Genomic DNA, 17898 nt, shown 5'->3' with positions numbered 1-17898 from the left:
TTGTTTTACCACTCTCGACTATCGAACACGCATGGATGGAAAGAACTGAAAAACGGACGATTTCTTTCCTACAATCTATATAGATATACCGGTATATTTGCAATATCTTTTAACTGTTTATTGGTGTTTGTTTCATATTTCCAGTTTCACTGGCATTGGAAAGCTGGTTATCAGAAAGAAGACTCCATCATCTTATTTGCTGCATGTTTTCCTTTGAATAAAATAAATAAATATACAAATATACAAAAGGTCAGTTTGTACCACAACCCAAAAGTGCCTTGAATTCACTCGGCACAAACTGATCACAATTTACACACATTTCACTGAAATCACATTTGGCCCCCATGACAATGTACAGAGCGTACTGAAAGTCAAAAAGTACATGTTGATATATAGAATACATTTCACATATTGGAATGTCACCTATGCATAATACCATGTATTATCCCGCCCGTCTCTGTTGCTGTATGATTGTTTGTCTGCACATTCCTTGTACTTACCCCCCCTTCTTCAATCTAAATTTAGCTTTGAGAAAAACATTTTTTTAATAATTTATACTGTGTTTAACTCCAACTGGTTCAAAGGGCACATAGTAGTCAAAACTTAAGTATCCTGTAGGTCTATGACATAAATCCAACTTACATCTGGTTTAGGCTGTCATCTTAGAACATTTAAAAATGACTTGCTTTTTAAAAATTACTTTAAGTTTTTGTTCATAAAAAACGTATTTAAAAAAATAACGTAAAATCAAGTAAGCCTCAGTTACCATGGAAACACCAACATCTCCCTGTAAACACAGAAGATTACTGAATAGTGGGTTTTCTGTCATTATAACTGTGAAAATAGGTTTGAGTTAAATAATATGAAAGAATTTAATGCTGCAATATTTCCAGCCACTAATACAAATAGCCACTCATACAATCTACTCCAAAATAATGTTTATCTACAGCTTCTCTCCTCAGAGATTAATGGACAAACACCTTCACATGTTTTCTGTTGCTCAAAGAGCTGCTTCCTATATTCTCAAATGGAAATGCAATCATAAAATATTAGAACAAAGAGTAAAGGAGAGAACAACAGGAAATCAAATTTCCTGTTGTTCTAAAAGCAAAACATGAAAACTTAAAATTAAAGATTTTAAAGGATTATTATTAGGAATTATGTTTTAAAGAAAACTGTTGTACTTTTTGTAAAAAAAAGGTATTACAAAATTGAGAGTTTGTTTGTTGAAAATGTATTTATGACTAAAAGCCTCTTCAAAGATTTATTTCTGACTTTCATCTAAATTTCCAGTCCCTTTTATACTAGATCAAACTATTTAAAAAAAAACTGTTGATACTTTATCAGATTAAGCTTTCAATGATTTACAGATGTTGGTAAATTTACATATTAAAAAACAAATATTTTAAAATCAAACCACTTAAGAAGACATAAAATATAACTTTTTTTCTGAGTCACAAGAATTCATGAAACACAAATCCCCCAAAAACTCTTTAAATGTGTAGAAGTGATTATAAACAAGATAAAAAGCTGGAATTTTTCTTCACATTAGTTAGTGTACATATTTGTTAGTGTGACAGTTGTCTTCATGTTCATTTTATTTAAAAATGTGTTGTTTGATACACAGTTTTTGAAGAGGTGAAAAACAATGTAAACAATTAGACTGCATGAACTGCTGTTTAAATAAAGATTTAACACTTTGAAACATGACGAAGAGAAAAAAACTTGACTCCACCTTTGGTGAGAATGAAGAAATGACATCTGAGGAAACGGAAAGTTAAATGACTTTGCTGAACTGAACTCAGACGCCACTGAAGGTCTTTAAATCTCTGCTGGAAAAAAAAAAGATTTGTGGAATATTTTCATCCTGAACTTCAAGACAGAAGCTGGTGAGTCTGAAAGACTTTGGTTAGAAATGGCTGAGAGAGCTGCTCTTCTTGAATCCTACCTGAAGTGTCACGTTTGTTCAGAGACTTTCAATGATCCTGTAACTCTGAGCTGCAACCACAACTTCTGTTCGAGCTGCCTGCAGAAGTTCTGGGAACAAACTCAGAACAAAAACTGTCCCATCTGTAAAAGTAAATCTTCTAAAGATCATCCTGCTGTGAACCTTTGCCTGAAGGAACTTGCTGACTCGTTTGCTGGAAGACAGAAATCTGAATCATCAGAGACAAAAACAGGAGAGCAGAAGTTCATGGAGGTCTGCAGGAAACATCCAGGAGAATCCAAACTCTTCTGTAAAGACGAGCAGAGAGCTTTTTGTCCTTTCTGTGAGTTTTTTCAGCACCAGAGTCACAAAGTGGTTCCTGTAGAAGAAGCAGTCAGAGAGCTGAAGGAGGAGCTGAAATCTGACTTAAAGTCTCTGCAGGACAAGAAGATCAAATACAAAACAATGGAGAAAACATACAATCAGATGATTCAACACTCCAAGAAGCAGCTGCTGTCCACAGAGACACAGATCAGAGCAGAGTTCAACAAGCTCCAGCAGTTCCTGAAGGAGGAAGAGGAGTCCAGACTGGCAGCTCTGAGGGAGGAAGAGGAGCAGAAGAGGAAGACTGTGATGGGAGAGATGAAGAGGATCCAGGAGCAGATGTCCTCTCTGTCAGAAAGTATCAGTGCTGTTGAAGCAGAGCTGCAGAAAGACAAGGAGGCGTTCCTCAGCAGTTGGAAAGACACTCAGAGCAGAGCCAGAGCCCAGAGCTCGCTGTCAGACCCACAGCTGCTCTCAGGAGCTCTGATAGATGTGGCCAAACATGTGGGCAACCTGTCCTTCATAGTCTGGGAGAAGATGAAGGAGAAGGTCCACTTCAGCCCGGTCCTCCTGGACCCAAACACTGGAAGCAGATATCTTTATCTCTCTGATGATCTGACCAGTGTGAGATTTGGAGAAACTTCTCAGCAGCTTCCTAACAATCCAGAGAGAAACATGTATTTTGTTTCTGTTTTTGGCTCTGAGGGATTCAGATCAGGGAAACACAGCTGGGAGGTGGAGGTGGGAGATCATCCTCACTGGAACATTGGTGTGACTAAAGAGTCTGTTAACAGGAAGGGAGAGAGTTCTATTTCACCAAAAGATGGAATCTGGTGTTTAGATCTTGAGAATGGAGAATACACAAACGGTGATGGTCAGACTGTCACTGTGACTAAGAGTCTCCAGAAGATCAGAGTCCAGCTGGACTATGACAGGGGGGAGGTGTCCTTCTACAACCCTGAAGACATGACTCACATCTACACTTACAAAGACACTTTCACTGAGAAACTTTACCCGTATTTCAATGTTGGAGAATCTGGAGAAGCAAAAACCTCTAAACTCCAAATCTGTCCGACTGATTGAGATGATTTAACTCTTTTGTCATTAAAAAATAAAAATTGATCAAACCAATGATCTGATGTTCTTTTAGCAGAAAATTTGTATTTTTGTGTATAAAACCATTAACCCTAAAATATTATTTTAAAACTCTGATTTGTTCATTTAAAAAATTTGTTCAGATCTTGTGCGTTCCACTCCCAACATTAACGTGGATTGGATTGCAGGAAAGCTGAAATCGCAAATGTTGATTCCATTTCTGTTTTTCTTTGTTCTTTAGTGTCTCAAATATTTTGTATCTGAATTTGATTTTCACTGCAGCATCTTTAAAATGTTCAATGACAAGTTTCTGATGTTTCTTTTCAGGTAAATGTGAAGCAGCTGTTAAATCTCCTTCATGAGTCAGAAATCAGGAGCATTTCAGACAAAAACTGTTCAGTTAATGTTTTTCTCAGGTTCAGGAAGAAGAAACGGATCAGAAGAAGGTTTTTCATGTTGGAAGATGGTTTCAAATAGATTCAAGTGTCTGTGATTTATTTGATTTCTGTCAGAATTTAAAAGGCTCAAAGTAAAAAAAATGTTTTTTATTGTCTTCACATCAAAGCATAATACTACATTGATTTAAACTTTTAAAAAGTTTTAATGGTAGATATTCTTTAAGCAGCTTTACTCTTTAGGTCTTTTTGTAATTGAATTGTTGAATTTTTGAATTAACCCACCTCCATGATCAAAATATGAAATGAATTAAATGAGGAGAGCAATAATATGATGAACACACATTTGACCTGAATTCATTTTTTTTAAATAAATACAATCAGAAAATTGTTATTTTACAGTTTTTCTCCATTGGTTTGGCTCATTTCTTGAAACAGAAATACATTCTCAAAACAACATGGACAAACCTCCAAACCACTCTGCAATTGTTCACAACAGAATGGCATTTCTCATTAGTTTCATCAAATTGCAAATGTCTTAGTACAAGTCTCAATGTCTCAGTACATCTTTAAAATGATGAAGTACAAGTAGCCTTCATTTAGCACAGATTCCATGAATAGATCTTGTTGATCTAAACTGATTGTTGATTCTCAGTCTAATGGTTGTTTGCTCCAAAATGAGTCAGCATCATTTCATTGTGTAAGTCATCACATGCACAATAGTCTGTTCAGTTGTCTAAATCAATCAAGAACATAATACCATGAATACGATATATGAATCACTTGGAACATTTGATACATTTATTACAGCAATTGACAGTCAGGTGAAACTAGAACTTGACTAACGAAGGAGGATGTCCCAGGCCAGCGAGGGGGCAATATAATTATGTGTGCTGCCATATCTGAGAATGGTGTGGCCACTCACATCACCAGGCTTGGCCCATACAATACACAGAAAATCCTCATCTTCTTTGACCGCCTTCATTTTGATTTGATCCCTGGAACTGAGAGAGGTCTCTTAGGGCCTCACCTACCACTATATGTTATTGTATGGGAATATGTGAATTTCCACCATGGCCCGCCCATCAGGGCCTGGTTCACTACTCATCCAAGGATGTTCATAGTGTTCCTACCACCTTACTCTCCTTTTCTCAATCCTATTCAGAAGTTTTTCTCCGCTTGAAGGTGGAGAGTGTATGAACATCGAGCTCAAGATCAGAGGTCCCTGCTCTTTGCAATAGATGCTGTGTGGGATAATTTTACAGAAGATCAGTGTAGGGGATGGTTGCCATATGCACACCGTTGTTTCCCTCGTTGCATCACAAGGGAAAAAATACGCTGTGATGTGGACAAGAATCTGTGGCCAGACAGACAGCAGCGTGTGGACGGCCAGCAGGGTGAGGACAATGGCCAGGACAGGGAGGGTGATGGGAGGGTGAGGACAGCGACCAGTAAAGAACTGTTGGTTGTGAAATTTTTTACAGCACTGTAGGCTGCATATCATTTTCATTGTTTTTTGTTTGTGTTTAAATTAAGAAGTATATTATGCTGTATACATTTACCATTTACTCTGATGTATGAAAGTTACTTTATGTGTGTGAATGATAATGGTTACAATTTCCTTGGCAGTATGAATGCAATGTGTACTGTTTCTGTAAACCTAAGAGGCTACTCTTACCCTAAAATCCTTTTTATTTTTTTCAGTTTTGTACAAAATTGTATTCTGTTAGCTATACAAAACCAGTACAGTTACCATTGTCAATAAAGGACTGAGCTACAACTGAAAGGTGGACATGAGGGATATTTCAATGGTCCTCTGCTAAAGTGACAAAACATCTAATCATTTTGACTTGAGGTGCTTACACAATGCCAAAGGGACAAAGTATTTTGGGGGCACTGACTGTTTAAATGAGAAGAAAATTTAGTTTTGACACATGAGTGAATTGTTCTGGGAGAGAAATGGCTTTTGCAGGTGAACCGTGGTGTTGTGCCGAACCATCCACATTATTTTGGCAAAAGCACCAAGAGTGCTGAGAATGTCCGGTCTGATCAAGAAATGAGCCAAAGCAATTGAGAAGGATCTTTGCCATTTTGGTGGCACTCACTCTTAACATGGGAAAGGAATTTAGTTTTGAAGCACGAGTGAACAGTTTTGAAAGATATATTAGATTTTGCAAGTGAGTTTTTGTGTTGTGCTAAACTGTAATACTGTTTTGCCAAATGACCTTAGAGTTTTGAGAATGTAATTTCTGTTTCAAGAAATGAGCCAAACCAAAGGAGAAAAACTGTAAGCGGGATGCTCACGATCTTTGAACTTGTGCAGAAGATGGATACCAACTTGGAGCGTATTTCTGCCCGAATTGAGGCAAGACTGGTCTAAATTGCCCACTTTTTGGATCAAATCTGCCTCGAATAGCTGTACCAGCCAAGGACACAGCCGGCAGAGCAAACAACCTGTTGGCGCCGAGAAAAATTTAATCTAATCAGACCCCCCCTCTGTGCTGAGGACTTCTGTCCTTGGCTCCAAGAAAACAAGATATTCGCTTCCAGAGTGTGAAGACCGCTGTTGTGTTGAAGGTTGATGCTGCGACCTCGGTGCCGCCCCCCCACTGTGAACACTGCCTGAGAGGCGCCGATCCGTGGCTGCCCTCGGAGTGTATCACTGAGCCCCCCCCCTAACTACCTCCCTCGTGTACTGTGTGTCGTGTGAATATGTGCTTCTGTGTTTGGACGGTGTACTTTTTTTCTTGTATCTACACATTGTAACAACAGTGTTGAGATACGACCTTTTTTCTATCACCAATGACCCAGACCCTCCCCATTGGTGACCCATCTACACCCATCCTAGTAAGGCAGCACATTTATTGCTGCAGCCTCAGCCAACTCTGAACTGTATATGTGTATCTGTTGTATGTCTGATCTTGTTCAGGTTGTACTGGAACTAATTTCGTATGTCGGTGTAAAGCTGTGCATATGACAGTAAATGAATTCTGATTCTGATTATTTACAGCACTGTAGGCTGCACATCATTGTCATAGTTTTTTGTTTGTGTTTAAATTATAAAGTATATTATGCTGTAAACATTTTCTTTTTATTCTGATGTATGAAAGTTACTTTATGTGTGTGAATGATAATGGTTAGAATTTCCTCGGCAGTATGAGTGCAATGTTTGCTGTTACTGTAAACCTAAGAGGCTTCCATTACCCTAAAATCCTTTTTCTTTTTTTCAGTTTTTTACAAAATTGTATTCTGTTAGCTATACAAAAACAGTACAGTGACCATTGTCAATAAAGGACTGAGCTACAACTGAAAGATGGACATGAGGGATATTTCAATGGTCCTCTTACCATTGAAAGTGCCAAAATCAAAAACATAGTGTCAAAGCCAGACCTGGAGATACTTATTCATGCATTTGTCTCCAGTAGGTTAGACTACTGTAACGGCCTGCTCACCGGCCTCTCCAAACGAGCTGTAAAACAGCTTCAGTACATCCAGAATGCTGCTGCTCGAGTCCTGACCAGAACCAGGAAGTATGATCACATTAGTCCTGTGCTCAGGTCTCTGCACTGGCTCCCTGTACCTCAAAGAATAGACTTCAAAGCAGCTGTGCTTGTGTACAAGTCTCTCCATGGCCGAGCACCAAAGTACATCTCTGACATGTTAGTGCCATATGAACCATCTCGTACTCTGAGGACCTCAGGGACCGGCCTCCTGTTGATTCCCAGAGTCAGAACTAAACAAGGGGAATCAGCGTTTCAATATTCTGCAGCTAAAATCTGGAACAGCCTCCCTGAAGTCGTAAGACAGGCCTCTTCTGTGTTCATGTTCAAATCTAGACTTAAAACATTTCTGTTTAGCCGTGTATATGACTGAAAAGTCCTATCTGCACTTTTCTTTCCTTTCCTTCCTTTATTTTTAAATCAATTTTCAACATTTTTCTTTTCTTTTAAAGTAAATTTTACGTTGATTATTTCTATGATGTATTGTGATTTTAATGCATTTTTCTGTTTTGTGAAGCACCTTGAATTACTTTGTGTATGAATTGTGCTATACAAATAAACTTGCCTTGCCTCTGCTATAGTGACAAAACATCTAATCATTTTGACTTGCAGTGCTTACACAATGCCAAAGGGATGAAGGATTTTGGGGGCACTGACTGTTTAAATGAGAAGAAAATTTAGTTTTGACACATGAGTGAATTGTTCTGGGAGAGAAATGGCTTTTCAGGTGAACCATGGTGTTGTGCCGAACCATCCACATTATTTTGGCAAAAGCACCAAGAGTGCTGAGAACGTCCGGTCTGATCAAGAAATGAGCCAAAGCAATTGAGAAGGATCTTTGCCATTTTGGTGGCACTCACTCTTTACATGGGAAAGGAATTTAGTTTTGAAGCATGAGTGAACAGTTTTAAGAGATATATTAGATTTTGCAAGTGAGCTATTGTGTTGTGCTAAACTGTAAGACTGTTTTGCCAAATGACCTTAGAATTTTGAGAATGTAATTTCTGTTTCAAGAAGACAGCAGCCATGGAGCATTTTCTAGTTTTCTAAATAAATTTCAACATAAAACCTTTTTCATGGTTAACAGCCATGAAAAAGAAAATAAACAGAAATGAATCAATTCTGTTTGTATGTTAGAAAATGTAATATCAATTTTTTTTAAATGCCCCAATGTTGTTCAATTTCAAGTTCCATTATTTGTCACACACCTAGGTGTGCGAAATTTGTTTCGCGCATTTGACCCATCCCCTGGGGGAGTGGGGAGCTGCAGATGAGCCGCGCTTGGGAGGCAGCAGCGTTAAGGGTCTTGCCCAGCAGTTCTACATGATCTTTTCTTGATTTGAAAAAACTTTATCAAAATCTGGATGAGATTCTTGTGTTTGCATTACTGGGACAGTACAACATGTAAATAAAAAAAGACAATGTTTAGTCACTCTTCTTTTTTTGTTAAATAAATTCTCATTTTATTTTCCTTTAGCCAGAGGGCCACAATGGAAGGCCAGCTCCTCAGGTCACACAAATGTAAAATTTAGACTTTTTGATCATCTATCTGTCAAAATCTGCACCAAAACACCCAAACAGTGAGTAAAACAGTAAATGTTCTACATCTAAGAGCTAAAAACCACTTCAGTTGGTGTGTTGAAGGTTTGTTGGTGACGTTTGGCTTCTTTTCTTTCAGTATGATCCATTTCAAGTTTTGGCTGTCAAGACAGACTTTCATTGACTCTAATAACTTCTGATGCACAGAACAGCTTGTGATTGACTCAGTCCACATTATTACACTTCCACCACTGTGTTTTACTGATAGAAATTCAAACATTAACAGGCCAGCACAAGCTTCTTGTTAAGAATCTAATACTGAAAGCTGTTAAAACCTTCCTGCATCTGGATGTGATATATTTTGCCAGCATAATTTTACAATGTTTAATCATCTGCCACTTTTCAGCTTGTGTTGTTCCAGTGTTCAACCTTCTGTGTTTGTCTTAGCATCATTCTTTGGTATGCAAACGCTTCACCCTAAAGAGGAATTATCAGTAAAATATGTGAGAAACTAAGAAAGAGTTCAGCTTATTATATAAAATCCCATAAAAAATTAACATTAACTTTACCTGGATTAAATAATTTTTAATGAATACAATCAGGAACTTTAAATGAGAAATCTCTATCCTCTTGAATGCAGTACATTGAGCTACCACTAGAGGGCATCAGACAGCAATCCTTTGACTGCAGTTATGGATCTTTTTCGATTTTTTCAAAATAACCGTCATCATTAGATTTTTTGGATGTTTAAGAGAGCCGAAAATAATTTATTCTTTTTTTAAGCAATTTTGGGAAAACAAGGCAGAAAAAAATGGTATAACTTCCCACATTGCAGATGATAATTTTATCACCAATCTAAAAGAAATTTCACTAAACATTTGTAAATATTACCAACATTTATGTTCTTTAAATAAAGTTTTTCTTTAATGTTATAAAAGCCTTCATCCCTCAAATTCATTTAGATTTCAGAAGAGAAATTGATAAAGACATGAATATTTTAGAACTTGATCATGTTATCCATAGACTAAAGGGAAATCTCCTGGTCAGGCTGGTCTGACTTCAAACTTCTGCAGGTTTTTCTGGAAAGCTCTTAGAGAGTTCCTATTTGAAGCTTTAAAGAAATGTTTGCTGAATAAAACACTTTTGAAAACAATGAAAAAGAATGATAATATTAATACCAAAACCAAACAAAGACAAATATCTTATTAACAACTTAAGTCCAATAACTTTATTAAATGTTGATTATAAATGATTCACTCACGTTTTAGCTAACAGACTGAAAAAGTGGTTCAACAGTCAGTTGTAATAAGTGAAACTCAATCTGGTTTCCTTCCAGTTAATCCACAATAACATTTGTTTAGTCCGAGATTTATTAGATTATGGAAGATTAATTGAAGACAATTTTTAAAAAAATTTCAAATTTTTAGCCTTCACCGTATTCATTAAATCTGATTTAAAGTTACAATGTGAAGCTTCTCAGCGCGTTTGATGCATTTTGATCTTGAGGGATGTGGACTGATCGGCAGAAGTGGTATTCGGGGGATGAGCTGGATGTCAGGGCCATCATGGACACCTGGACGCTGCAGGAGGGCTTCCCGCTGGTCACCGTGGAGGTCAAAGGGCGGGAGGTCAGGGTGAGTCAGGAGCGGTTCCTTAGGACGGACAACCCCTCCCTCACTGAAGGGTAATAAACCCATACGTCACTCCTCAATACATCCCTTTTCCTTTTTTTATTTCCTAAAGCCATAACAACAGCAGCTATAAAAGTAGAAACATTCTGGCCCACATAGCTAATATTTTCCCTGCATGTGACCGTTTTTTCTTTGAATGATTAAAAATGAAAAATCAAAAATTGTCAGGGAAATCCTCACAGCATGAGTGAAAAAGGCCATCTGTCAATCATTTCTGCTGGAGCTAAAATGAAGGAGAGCAGACGTGAGGAAGCTCAAGTGCAGATCTGTAACCTCGGCAGGAGCTCTGAACTGGAAAATTGAACAAGATTGGAAGAGACGTTCAGAAAAACATCAGAAAATGGACTGAAACACTGTGAGGCTGTAAACGATCAGATTTCTTTTCAATTTCATGTAAATTTGTCCACATTCCAAAGTACCGCAGTAGGATTTCTCAACCATTGTTTTGGCGGTGTCACATAGTGCATCTGTTCACCTGCAGGATGTTTTTTCCTGGTTTGTTTGTGTGAATCAAAATTGGAGTTATGCAAAATCAGAAAAGGAGCAAAAACTTTTTTTTTTTATTCGTGTGAATAAATCCTCATATTTCAACAGTATTTTCATATCCTGTCGTTAAAATTATTAGCCAGTGTATATCATAGTACCTCATGGTATTTCCTCACATAAGTGTATAAAAGCATGCAGTGTTTGCATGAAACCACAATAGCAAAATAGCTTTCATGAGTAGAATAAAAAGAGAGAAAGTTGTTTATGGTTTGCCTGATTTTCTGGTAGCAGGACACCTCGGTTAGAATCCCGCCTGGACCCTTTCTGTGTGGAGTTTGCATCTTCTTCTAGTGCACGTATCTCTGATTAGTGCCTCTAAATTAGAAAACTAGAATGGGCTCCAGCAATCAGTCCTAGCCAGGATGGAACAGGATAATCAACGGATGGGCTAAACCTAAAAACCAACTCAGTGCTGCTGTTTTCTCCAAAGAGGAGGTCAAGTTTGGAGTTAAATTCAATGCATTAACATTCTTCTGTGTTTAACTGCAGGTTTGACCTGGGATCCAGCACTATATCCCACTTGGTAGCCGGAGTAACCAACCAGTACTCCACCAGAGAGATGCTTCACGAGGTCAGAGATCATTTCAGGCCACTTTTGCTAGAGGACCTGGCAGATCTAATACTTTTGTGTTGGTGTGTTTTTTGTTTATTGCTGTGCTCTTGCGTTCAGATACGAAGCTTCTTCGACTCCCTGACAGAGGAGGCGGGTTCTCAGATGAGGTGCATCCAGCAGAGCTACGAGACCATCGAGGACAACATCCGCTGGATGGACAGGAACCTTCCTCTGCTGCAGGCCTGGCTGAACAAACATGGCAGCAGAAACCACCATCAGGAGTTATGAGGGGGGGTTAAGGGGTCACAGAAGCCAAAACAGAAGCAGGTCGATGATAGAATTTCTATATTTTTACTTGATGAAAAAGGTTTTACCTGATGTATTTTTTTTGAACGGGAACTAAAGTATGAAAATTAATTTATGCCAATGGAAAGGTTTAGGGGTTTTGACAAATTTAAAAAGGAATTATTGCATAATTTAAATACATTTTAAGTGCATACGATTGTAGCTTAATTGGATTAAAGATTTTAATTTTTTGTGATGTATTTTAGGCACAAATTTGGGACCTGGACACTTTTTCTAAGATTGATCCTGATGTGTTTCTGTGGGTTTGTGTTAACGGTAGGTTTTGCTGTGGGGGGTTATGTTCAACAGCACTGACGTCTGAATTTCTGTGATTTTTGTTTTTATTGCACTATTTTTTTAATGCTACAAAAATTGTAAATAAAAAAAAGACTTTATTCAAAGCAGATAATTGATATTTCTGAAATATTCAGTATCAGATCATGTTTGTGATCAGTTTATCAAAGATAAAGTTTCAAACTTGATTGAAAATATTATAATTACGTTTTAGTTAGATTTTAAATGAGATACTACCTTAAGTTGAAGTAAAAATAGTTTATAATTGCAGAAAATGATGTAAAAATGTATTATTTATAGTCATAAAGCTTTATCAAAATGTCCTAAGTTCCCTCATGAGTTAAAAAAAGACATCAAAGATAAACATTTTCTTTAAATTATAAAAATAAAACATTGTTTTATATTGGATTAAGGAAAAACATAAAACTATGACAGGTTTTTTTTAGGATTTATTTTTCTGTGTGTTTTCAGTTTTTAGTTTTCTAATTTTGGGTTTTTTGTTACCTGTAGGCCATAATCAACAAACCTAAAAGTAATAAAGACTTGATTGATTCAAAACTGTGTGTATTATTTTTTATTAAATCAACGTTTCTCTTTTTAAATTCACTAAATGAAATTGTTTTTAAATGTATTTGCTCCATCTTATCTGAAAGTGTGAATAACATTTTTATATATTTGCAGATCATATATATTGTAGAAAATGTATGTTTTAATATCTTATTCTTTATTATGTTACAGCTTTATCCTTAGTGTGAAGTATTCTTTATTATGTTACAGCTTTATCCTTAGTGTGAAGTGAACTTATTTTGAACTATCCAGATTTATGGTCGTGTGACATTCCTTTTTGCTTTATGGTTGCAGCATCCTGTGAAGAAGCAGGATGTTCTTTGTGCAAACTTAGGTGTTTTTCATAGGTGCAATAAATATGCCATGGGCGATATCCGTACCATCTGGGTTGAAGATTCTTCCCCTGAAAGTGTGAAGATTCGTGTTCTCATGTGGAGGTTGGAGATGACCTTTGCTCTGGACACCGGTAAAAGGAACCTTGAGTTGTCCAGGAATGATTTACTCTGACCAGATGGGGACTCTTTTGATCATCGGACCGTGTGCGCCGGTCAAACGGGCCCCCGGGAGGTGGAGCGGATCCGAAGCTGGCAATCGTCAGCTATTGGCCAGAGGAAGCAGGCGGGCTATCAGCTGACGAATCAGAGCGACCAGGGGCGGAGATCCAGCGACCATGATCTTTCCGGAAGACGGAGATTCAAACACATCTTAAAAAGACTGGTTTTAAAGTTTTCCATTGTTCTTAGGAAAATCTACGAGTACTTCGCATGTAACTTCAAACTTGTGCGTCAGTAGATCTTTACTTGAGAATCCAGATATATCTGCATTAATGTTTTAATCTGTGCTTTAGAACTATTGTCAGGGAAATAAACTCCGTGTATTTTTAAACCGGTTGAATCCTTGTTTGTTTTACCACTCTCGACTATCGAACACGCATGGATGAAAGAACTGAAAAACGGACGATTTCTTTCCTACAATTTATATAGATATACCGGTATATTTGCAATATCTTTTAACTGTTTATTGGTGTTTGTTTCATATTTCCAGTTTCACTGGCATTGGAAAGCTGGTTATCAGAAAGAAGACTCCATCATCTTATTTGCTGCATGTTTTCCTTTGAATAAATAAATAAATATACAAATATACAAAAAAAATATACAAAAGGTCAGTTTGTACCATAACCCAAAAGTGCCTTGAATTCACTCGGCACAAACTGATCACAATTTACACACATTTCACTGAAATCACATTTGGCCCCCATGACAATGTACAGAGCGTACTGAAAGTCAAAAAGTACATGTTGATATATAGAATACATTTCACATATTGGAATGTCACCTATGCATAATACCATGTATTATCCCGCCCGTCTCTGTTGCTGTATGATTGTTTGTCTGCACATTCCTTGTACTTACCCCCCCCCCCCCCTTCTTCAATCTAAATTTATCTTTGAGAATATTTTTTTTAAAATAATTTATACAGTGTTTAATTCCAACTGGTTAAAAGGGCACATAGTAGTCAAAACTTAAGTATCCTGTAGGTCTATGACATAAATCCAACTTACATCTGGTTTAGGCTGTCATCTTAGAACATTTAAAAATGACTTGCTTTTTAAAAATTACTTTAAGTTTTTGTTCATAAAAAACGTATTTAAAAAAATAACGTAAAATCAAGTAATCCTCAGTTACCATGGAAACACCAACATCTCCCTGTAAACACAGAAGATTACTGAATAGTGGGTTTTCTGTCATTATAACTGTGAAAATAGGTTTGAGTTAAATAATATGAAAGAATTTAATGCTGCAATATTTCCAGCCACTAATACAAATAGCCACTCGTACAATCTACTCTAAAATAATGTTAATCTACAGCTTCTCTCCTCAGAGATTAATGGACAAACACCTTCACATGTTTTCTGTTGCTCAAAGAGCTGCTTCCTATATTCTCAAATGGAAATGCAATCATAAAATATTAGAACAAAGAGTAAAGGAGAGAACAACAGGAAATCAGATTTCCTGTTGTTCTAAAAGAAAAACATGAAAACTTAAAATTACAAGATTTTAAAGGATTATTAGGAATTATGTTTTAAAGAAAACTGTTGTACTTTTTGTGAAAAAGGTATTACAATATTGAGAGTTTGTTTGTTGAAAATGTATTTATGCCTAAAAGCCTCTTCAAAGATTTTTATTTCTGACTTTCATCTAAATTTCCAGTCCCTTTTATACTAGATCAAACTATTTTTAAAAAACTGTTGATACTTTATCAGATTAAGCTTTCAATGATTTACAGATGTTGATAAATTTTCATATTAAAAAACAAATATTTTAAAATCAAACCACTTATGAAGACATAAAATATTACTTTTTTTCTGAGTCACAAGAATTCATGAAACACAAATCCCCCAAAAACTCTTTAAATGTGTAGAAGTGTTTATAAACAAGATAAAAAGCTGGAATTTTTCTTCACATTAGTTAGTGTACATATTTGTTAGTGTGACAGTTGTCTTCATGTTTATTTTATTTAAAAATGTGTTGTTTGATACACAGTTTTTGAAGAGGTGAAAAACAATGTAAACATTTAGACTGCATGAACTGTTTTTAAATAAAGATTTAACACTTTGAAACATGACGAAGACAAAAAAAACTTGACTCCACCTTTGGTGAGAATGAAGAAATGACATCTGAGGAAACGGAAAGTTAAATGACTTTGCTGAACTGAACTCAGACGCCACTGAAGGTCTTTAAATCTCTGCAGGAAAAACAAAGATTTGTGGAATATTTTCATCCTGAACTTCAAGACAGAAGCTGGTGAGTCTGAAAGACTTTGGTCAGAAATGGCTGAGAGAGCTGCTCTTCTTGAATCCTACCTGAAGTGTCACGTTTGTTCAGAGACTTTCAATGATCCTGTAACTCTGAGCTGCAACCACAACATCTGTTGGAGCTGCCTGCAGAAGTTCTGGGAACAAACTCAGAACAAAAACTGTCCCATCTGTAAAAGAAAATCTTCTAAAGATCATCCTGCTGTGAACCTTTGCCTGAAGGAACTTGCTGACTCGTTTGCTGGAAGACAGAAATCTGAATCATCAGAGACAAAAACAGGAGAGCAGAAGTTCATGGAGGTCTGCAGGAAACATCCAGGAGAATCCAAACTGTTCTGTAAAGACGAGCAGAGAGCTTTTTGTCCTGTCTGTGAGTTTTCTCAGCACCAGAGTCACAAAGTGGTTCCTGTAGAAGAAGCAGTCAGAGAGCTGAAGGAGGAGCTGAAATCTGACTTAAAGTCTCTGCAGGACAAGAAGATCAAATACAAAACAATGGAGAAAACATACAATCAGATGATTCAACACTCCAAGAAGCAGCTGCTGTGCACAGAGACACAGATCAGAGCAGAGTTCAACAAGCTCCAGCAGTTCCTGAAGGAGGAAGAGGAGTCCAGACTGGCAGCTCTGAGGGAGGAAGAGGAGCAGAAGAGGAAGACTGTGATGGGAGAGATGAAGAGGATCCAGGAGCAGATGTCCTCTCTGTCAGAAAGTATCAGTGCTGTTGAAGCAGAGCTGCAGAAAGACAAGGAGGCGTTCCTCAGCAGTTGGAAAGACACTCAGAGCAGAGCCAGAGCCCAGAGCTCGCTGTCAGACCCACAGCTGCTCTCAGGAGCTCTGATAGATGTGGCCAAACATGTGGGCAACCTGTCCTTCAGAGTCTGGGAGAAGATGAAGGAGAAGGTCCACTTCAGTCCGGTCCTCCTGGACCCAAACTCTGCAAGCAGATATCTTTATCTGTCTGATGATCTGACCAGTGTGAGATTTGGAGAAACTTCTCAGCAGCTTCCTAACAATCCAGAGAGAAACATGTATTTTGTTTCTGTTTTTGGCTCTGAGGGATTCAGATCAGGGAAACACAGCTGGGAGGTGGAGGTGGGAGATCATCCTCACTGGAACATTGGTGTGACTAAAGAGTCTGTTAAGAGGAAGGGAGAGAGTTCTATTTCACCAAAAGATGGAATCTGGTGTTTAGATCTTGAGAATGGAAAATACACAAACGGTGATGGTCAGACTGTCACTGTGACCAAGAGTCTCCAGAAGATCAGAGTCCAGCTGGACTATGACAGGGGGGAGGTGTCCTTCTACAACCCTGAAGACATGACTCACATCTACACTTACAAAGACACTTTCACTGAGAAACTTTACCCGTATTTCAATATTGGAGAATCTGGAGACGCAAAAACCTCTAAACTCCAAATCTGTCCGACTGATTGAGATGATTTAACTCTTTTGTCATTAAAAAATAAAAATTGATCAAACGCTCTGATGTTCTTTTAGCAGAAAATTTGTATTTTTGTGTATAAAACCTTTAACCCTAAAATATTATTTTAAAACTCTGATTTGTTCATTTAAAAAATTTGTTCAGATCTTGTGCGTTCCACTCCCAACATTAACGTGGATTGGATTGCAGGAAAGCTGAAATCACAAATGTTGATTCCATTTCTGTTTTCTTTGTTCTTTAGTGTCTCAAATATTTTGTATCTGAATTTGATTTTCACTGCAGCATCTCTAAAATGTTCAATGATAAGTTTCTGCTGTTTCTGTTCAAGTAAATGTGAAGCAGCTGTTAAATCTCCTTCATGAGTCAGAAATTAATAGTGTTTCAGACAAAAACTGTTCAGTTAATGTTTTTCTCAGGTTCAGGAAGAAGAAACGGATCAGAAGAAGTTTTTCATGTTGGATGATGGTTTCAAATAGATTCAAGTTTCTGTGATTTATTTGATTTCTGTCAGAATTTAAAAGGCTCAAAGTAAAAAAAATGTTTTTTATTGTCTTCACATCAAAGCATAATACTACATTGATTTAAACTTTAAAAAAGTTTTAATGGTAGATATTCTTTAAGCAGCTTAACTCTTTAGGTCTTTTTGTAATTGAATTGTTGAATTTTTGAATTAACCCACCTCCATGATCAAAATATGAAATGAATTAAATGAGGAGAGCAATAATATGATGAACACACATTTGACCTGAATTCATTTTTTTTTAAATGAATACAATCAGGAAATTGTTATTTTACAGTTTTTCTCCATTGGTTTGGCTCATTTCTTGAAACAGAAATACATTCTCAAAACAACATGGACAAACCTC

At 37.0% G+C, this 17898-nt stretch overlaps 2 protein-coding genes and 1 long non-coding RNA gene across 3 annotated transcripts; all 3 read left to right on the top strand.

Annotated features, from left to right (window-relative positions):
• Positions 1 to 109: 109 nt before the first annotated feature.
• LOC101159270 (nuclear factor 7, ovary-like) lies at positions 110 to 4149 on the top strand. Its single transcript, XM_078953278.1, has one exon. It carries the CDS (start codon positions 1916 to 1918, stop codon positions 3332 to 3334), a length of 1419 nt encoding a protein of 472 aa, XP_078809404.1. The 5' UTR covers positions 110 to 1915; the 3' UTR covers positions 3335 to 4149.
• Positions 4150 to 11497: 7348 nt separating this feature from the next.
• Positions 11498 to 12767, top strand: LOC111947869 (uncharacterized). Its single transcript, XR_002873831.2, has 2 exons — positions 11498 to 11588; positions 11688 to 12767. It is a non-coding gene; the product is annotated as an uncharacterized LOC111947869 (long non-coding RNA).
• A 2636-nt stretch (positions 12768 to 15403) lies between these two features.
• On the top strand, positions 15404 to 17769 carry LOC111947870 (nuclear factor 7, ovary-like). The gene has a single exon (XM_023958245.2). The coding sequence runs from the start codon at positions 15607 to 15609 to the stop codon at positions 17023 to 17025; it is 1419 nt and encodes a 472-aa protein (XP_023814013.1). The 5' UTR covers positions 15404 to 15606; the 3' UTR covers positions 17026 to 17769.
• The last annotated feature ends 129 nt before the right edge of the window (positions 17770 to 17898 follow it).

This window comes from Oryzias latipes, chromosome 9 (assembly GCF_053564925.1).
Source record: "Oryzias latipes strain Hd-rR chromosome 9, Olatipes_Hd-rR_3.1".
NCBI lineage: Eukaryota > Metazoa > Chordata > Actinopteri > Beloniformes > Adrianichthyidae > Oryzias > Oryzias latipes.
The sequence above is the reverse complement of the archived record's forward strand: the minus strand, read 5'-3'. Positions and strand labels throughout refer to the sequence as shown.

Excerpts from the sequence above, each read along its gene's own strand:
- LOC101159270 (XM_078953278.1), top strand. The coding sequence starts at position 1,916 with ATGGCTGAGAGAGCTGCTCTTCTTGAATCCTACCTGAAGTGTCACGTT.
- LOC111947870 (XM_023958245.2), top strand. The coding sequence starts at position 15,607 with ATGGCTGAGAGAGCTGCTCTTCTTGAATCCTACCTGAAGTGTCACGTT.